The sequence below is a fragment of the Lethenteron reissneri genome, chromosome 34 (assembly GCF_015708825.2).
Source record: "Lethenteron reissneri isolate LAM-NWPU_2019-01 chromosome 34, ASM1570882v1, whole genome shotgun sequence".
Taxonomy (NCBI): Eukaryota; Metazoa; Chordata; class Hyperoartia; order Petromyzontiformes; family Petromyzontidae; genus Lethenteron; species Lethenteron reissneri.
Window position 1 is genome coordinate 8,544,671 of NC_083812.1, and position 6,000 is coordinate 8,550,670.

Here is a 6,000-nt window from a genome sequence, read left to right on the forward strand (position 1 = left end):
GACAACTTGTAATTAATTGCTTTGCTCTGCCAGATGCCTCAAATGTGAACGTGCCCTACTTTTGAGACAGAATGTATGGGACACTGAATGTCTGAGTTATCTATTTACACAATTGTTGAGGTTGGTACATGTTTCAGCAATAGATATAATGAGTATATTTGGAAATGTTGACATATAGCACAAGAAACATTTCTGATAAGTATATAAACTAGTAAATTTTTGAAAATGTTGCGCTTACAGTGTACGTCTAAAATAACACTCATGAATACGAATATCTATGCAGCATGTGTATGCCAAAGATAAGTCGTACAAATTCGCGTCTGCATTGGTTAGATAAGGAGATATTTAGGCAGTGCAATTGTGGCGGTAAAAATACATTTATTACATATCGTGCTGCTATTACAGATTCTACATCACGAGATAAAATATCTAATCCAAGGTTAGCAATGCAAAAAATGTGCACAATTCCAAGAAGACTGGCATGTTGCAAGACTATGGATACAATATACTCAGATACGAAAGATATATAACAATACATTGTAATGCTTTTCACTAATTTGCATACAGAAACACTTTTGCTGTTGCCGTGTCTAAAAATATACCCATTTTTGTCCCGCTCGTTCAGTGAGATTTGTGGCAAACAAATTCAAGACCCAATCTGAGCAGATTGGAGCTTCTAAGTTCAACATTAGTTATGAATAGGCGAAACTCCGAAAGCTTGTGCGTGTTGAAAAAACCATCCTGTGTACCGAGTATATTGTGCACGTAAGCATGAGCGTTGGGTAAAAATGTTTTGAGAAAAAGACAATGATGTCACACACATCCCGCTATTTTGCGGCTCGCTTAGACGACAAATAAAAAACAGCTGACAGGTGTTTGTGTTGAGGGTAGTTTAATGAAAAATAAAAAGTAAAAATGAATATGGCGGTATGAACACTTATACATAACCAATTCTCAAAAAAAGTTCGGCTCTCACATGTACACAAAGATACAGCAGAACATATAAGCGGCCGTCCATAAATGACGTCACGCACCTAGGAGGGGGGGGGGGGTCAGACATTTGTGACGATGTGTGACGAAGGGGGGGGAGGGGTTTGAGACGTCACATAAAAATGCGCAACTTTAAATAAGTATAAACGACACGTTCTACTTAATTAAATAGACTTTTAATTAATGTTTTCTCCTACAACATCAGAGTGCAGCGCCACATTAAATACGCACTACAATGACAATAGTTTAAAGCGATTTGAAGCATGTTTATTTTTTGGGGGGGGGGGGGCAGAGCTTTGTGACGTCATATTTGAGGGGGGGGAGGGTCTGACTTTTTGTGACGCCACGTGACGATGGGGCGGGAGGGGGGTCAAAAATCGTCCAAAATCGCGTGACGTCATTTATGGACCGGGTTCTAACCTGTGCTCATTATTGAATAATTTAAATTTCTCACTGTCATTGGCCGCCACATTTTGTATCGTCGCGATTATTTGAACGAGAATATCACGCGATAATTGATACGACGGCATGTGCATGCGGGACTTCGAGATGTCGACACCGCTGGACAAATCGATACCACAGGGCGTTCACTTCAACCATTGCTTTTCCCATTAGTTTCAACCCTCTTGTGCAGATAAACTTGCTGTAAAGTCATTAACTTTGAAACATGCTAATTTCCTCCTCTAAAAAAAAACATGCACAAAACACCACGATTAAAACAGATGTGCATTAATGATTTACCAATTAATTGTTTTAAAGACCTCGCGCCTTGCTAGTCTCGTTAACGCGCAAATGTGGGGCCTTGGGATGGGGTGGGTAAGTTGGCAGGAAGCATCACAGACTGTTTGTCCAACTAATATTTGGACCTATTCTGTGGTGTTTCGATTTAAAGCTTTCGTGACTGCAGGGATTCATCTTCTTGGTTCTTTCGGTAAAGTCACGTAGAAGGGAAACAATAAAATAATAAAAATGAAACATAATAAAATACAATTCTCACGTCGTTTCGGCCGGCTGCTTGCGTTGTGGCCGAAACGTCGTGAGAATTGTATTTTATAATGTTTTATTTTTATTATTTTCCTTCTACGTGACTTTACCGAAAGAACCAAGAAGATATTCTGTGGTGGTTATAGATAGAAATGTAGGCAGCAGCATTGCATCGACCGTGTTGACTCAAAGTGCTGAAATTTGAATTGATGACATGTAAATGCACATCCGTGGACTCGAAAGACAAAATAGGCTCCAAGTAACTCTACCCAAACGCGTACACTTGAGTACTGTTTTGGGGCGAGTCCGTGCATGATCCACCACACCACACTGAACCACAAAGATAAAGATCCCCCGTATAGCCGTCACAGACTGTTGGGGCAAGTGCTCTTAGCGAGCACCTATGAAGGCCATCACGGCACACGAGGGGGTGGGTGGCCATCACCACGCTCGGCCGCCTTTGTCTCCCGAGTGGCGATGTTTACACACCGCACCAGGTACTCATTTGAGGCTGAGTCGACCTGTGTGTGTGTGAACCACACACAACCACCCCCCCCCCCTTGGGAAAACAGGCACACGCACGCACCAATGCATGCAAGGGCACAAGGTAATGTGCAGGCTCGGAGGTCATGCATGAGCGCACATGCATAAATGCACTCAGATGCAAGAAAGTGCCTTGAATTTGAGTTACATCTTTTTTTTGCCAGTGTGGCAAAAAAAAAGTTTTTCTTCTTCTACCAACTGCAACTCCATCTTATCTTGTTGTTGCTTATATTTTTGATTGAATGTCTTTTTTGCATCGGTGCTATCCTGGTATACAATATTTTGAATAGGGGATAAGAAAAAATGGTACCACAGTATACCAGATATATTGCATGTGAATATTCTGTGGGTTTCAATCTACGATCTGCACGTCGATATATACTTGTACTCACCACTCTATACTCTATGTACAATATGTGAATCCTGTATACAACTTTATGAGTCACATTTGTATGTAAATGCATTTAAAAAATATATTTGCGTGTATTACCATAAGCCTACTCGAAGCACAATCTTTATTACAGTGCAGTTAATATAATTTGAAAAGCGCCAAGTTTACAACTTTCTGCAATACTGCAGGGTACAGAGATCTCAACTTGGGCATTATCAATACTGTCCGCCTGACTTTGTAAATAATACAATGGTGTGGTCCATACATTTATTGCTGGGTGAGTGATTAGCTGCGTCCCTTTTCGAGGTAAGATTAACAGGCTTCTTTGTGTGCTTACCCACAGTCAGGATTCTTAGGACACCCTGAAGGTCCGGGAGCCAAATACAGGCACTCTGACAAGACAAACTGACAAGACACTAGCACATTGGCAAGACTGCAGTCTATCACTCACAAGACAGGACAAAAAACGGTGGTAACAGAATGCTCAAACATTTCCACACTCACACCAAAAAAAAAAGAACAAAATAAACTTCATCCCATGGAGAAGGGAAAACACCGTGTGCAGAAATTAATAAGTTATTGGCCATTGACTCTTCTGCAAGAGGTAGCTACGTAAATATAATATCCAGTACACATTTCAAAGTGTATTTAAAAAAAAAATAAGCGAAAAGAACAAGAATATCATGGTCGTAGTAATAATAATGTATGTTTTATGTGTTTGTTTTTATTTTAACGTGCCAATGTAATATTTATTGTTTTTAGAATATACTGTGCAATGCGAAGTTCAAATGGAAAAATGTATATCCGGTGCTGTATTATATATATAGTAAAGATACCCAGTTGAAGCTGCAAGTGTATTGAAAAGGCAGTGGTGTGCCCACAACCCGCATGTCCTTGGTGCATTAACAATTTAAACATCCAGGCAATAACTTCTTGTGTCAAATGCAAGCACAGTAATAGCAATTGTTCATATCTGGCACAATTATTTTCCCACGTGCCCCCTTCCGAGGGTGTTACACAGCCATTACCGCTGCCTCCATTTCATTATGAGTTTGTGCCATTACGTTTGTGCTGTTTGATTCCAGTCTTTCGCAGCTCGAGGCTAAATATTGCACATTATCGCAAGGTGTATAATTAGGGGCTGGTTTTCTCATTAAAGATAACTGAGGGAATGGGTAGGCAAATTAATAAATGTGCAGCACTGGCAACTAATGAAGTACATGTTTTTTAACAGCGCGTGTGGATATAAAGTAGCGCATGCCTGTCACCCGGAACTTTGTAGGCAGGGATGATGGTTCACACAGATGTCATGTGAGTGACACTGCTGACCCGCATGAGTACTGGAGAATGATTCTAGTTGAGATAGCTTTCTGACCTATGCAAATGGTTTTTAAATTGTATCCTCTCATATGCATATTTTTTTCCTCCCTGGATGATTAGGTTTCCCCTGACACACAAAAAAAGACTTAATCGGGAATTTAACCTCATGGTGGTATCCCAGGGTACCACAGCACCCCGGCTCTCGCACAATGTCCGTGATGCAGTCATTTTTAGTCCGTCGATGGTCGGCGATGCGGCAATCGACTCGTCTCGACGAGCTGTACACGATGCACCACCACGGTGCCACATGCGAGCGTTCAGGGTTTCGGCGCAATCGTCCTCGCTGCGTTTCGACATCGCGGAGTGTGGCACCGATTTCGGATTGATTGGTACCCCAGTCGCGGAGTTGAAGTACACCCCTGGAAAAAATAGTGTCCCAGAAATTAAATATTTAATTGCCTCGGCCCATTTTTTATTATTTGGTAACCCGGGGTACCGCCATAAGGATCAATTGGCCAAATATCCCAAGTGAAATGCTCATGAACAGGTTTTGAGACTCAGCGAGGCTCTTTAGGGTTCAATCTGCGACACACATTTGTTGAATGAACTGTCAGTAGCCTCGCTGAAGATGTATACATTATCATGGAAAGTGGATTTACTACATTTATTGCCAGTGACTTTCATTTCATTTTTTAAGGAGAAGTTTCGACAGGATTTGAAAAGTTAATGTGATTCTGAATAGCGTTATTTTAAAATTGCTATTGATCAAATGCCATCATGAACTGTCGCAATATATTGAGGAAAATATTTTAGATCTCATCGCCAGTAAAGACATTTGTGTGACGGATAGCATTGGCAATGTAGGACTTAACAGATAGCCAAATTGATTTAACATTATTACAACTCGATAGCAAAACTCGACGCATGCTTGTAATAGCTGAAATCAATGTTGCATAAAACCCTTTACAATGTTTGGAACGCAACCAGACGCATTTGGAAACAGCATTTACAGTGATGTAATTGCAGTACTGCAGATATTCGATAACGAAGTTATTCATTTGCATTCTTGGTGATGTAATTATGAACTAACTTAAAGCATATTGGCTATTTATTCACTAATCACCACACTGCCGACCTGTTAAGAGAGATCGATGGTCATTACGAGTGTACAACTTCATATCTACCACCGGACGATAACAGTGAGAGCAATTGCCTGTTGTATGTATGTACGTATGTCGAACCTCTTTCGCACCGTACGTAGCCAACCATGCTAATCGGAGGTGCGATGCACAAGGGTAAGGCAGTGCATGGCCAAAGCTGTTCGTGTCACCGTGCCTCGCCAACGCTCTCACTACCCTCCTCCAGCTCCCACAGCTGCTACGCAGTGGTCACAGAGCCTCCAAGATCTGCCCTAACAGTATCCCACCATCTGGTCTTAAGGTCTTGTCCCTTGGTTGTCACTCATGGAAACTATTCCAATGCCTACGTTTGCAGCTGGCCCAGCTCAACATATCTGAAACATTCACCTTGCGATGTTCTCTTCTGCATTGCTCATCTTGTCTTACCCACGCAATTCCTAAAACCCTTCGGAAAATATTGCTGAGGTGTATTGAATATTTGTTTATACAGTACGATGTCATGTTACCCCTTTGTGTTTGCTATCTGTTAAAGAAGCAAGCTTGTTTTTGAGACAGAATAAAATATTGACAATTGTTTTTTTTTTAATCCTGTTTCTTTTTTTGTTCATGCCTGAAGCTACAGATAAACCATAC

At 41.1% G+C, this 6,000-nt stretch overlaps 1 protein-coding gene across 1 annotated transcript in view; it reads left to right on the forward strand.

Annotated features, from left to right (window-relative positions):
* LOC133350647 (protein Dok-7-like) overlaps positions 1–5,413 on the forward strand; it is a 49,612-nt gene extending 44,199 nt beyond the window's left edge. The window contains exon 8 of the mRNA XM_061565245.1: positions 3,252–5,413. Coding sequence (XP_061421229.1) covers positions 3,252–3,317 — 66 coding nt within the window. The 3' untranslated portion in view covers positions 3,318–5,413. The remainder of the gene's footprint in view (positions 1–3,251) is intronic.
* The last annotated feature ends 587 nt before the right edge of the window (positions 5,414–6,000 follow it).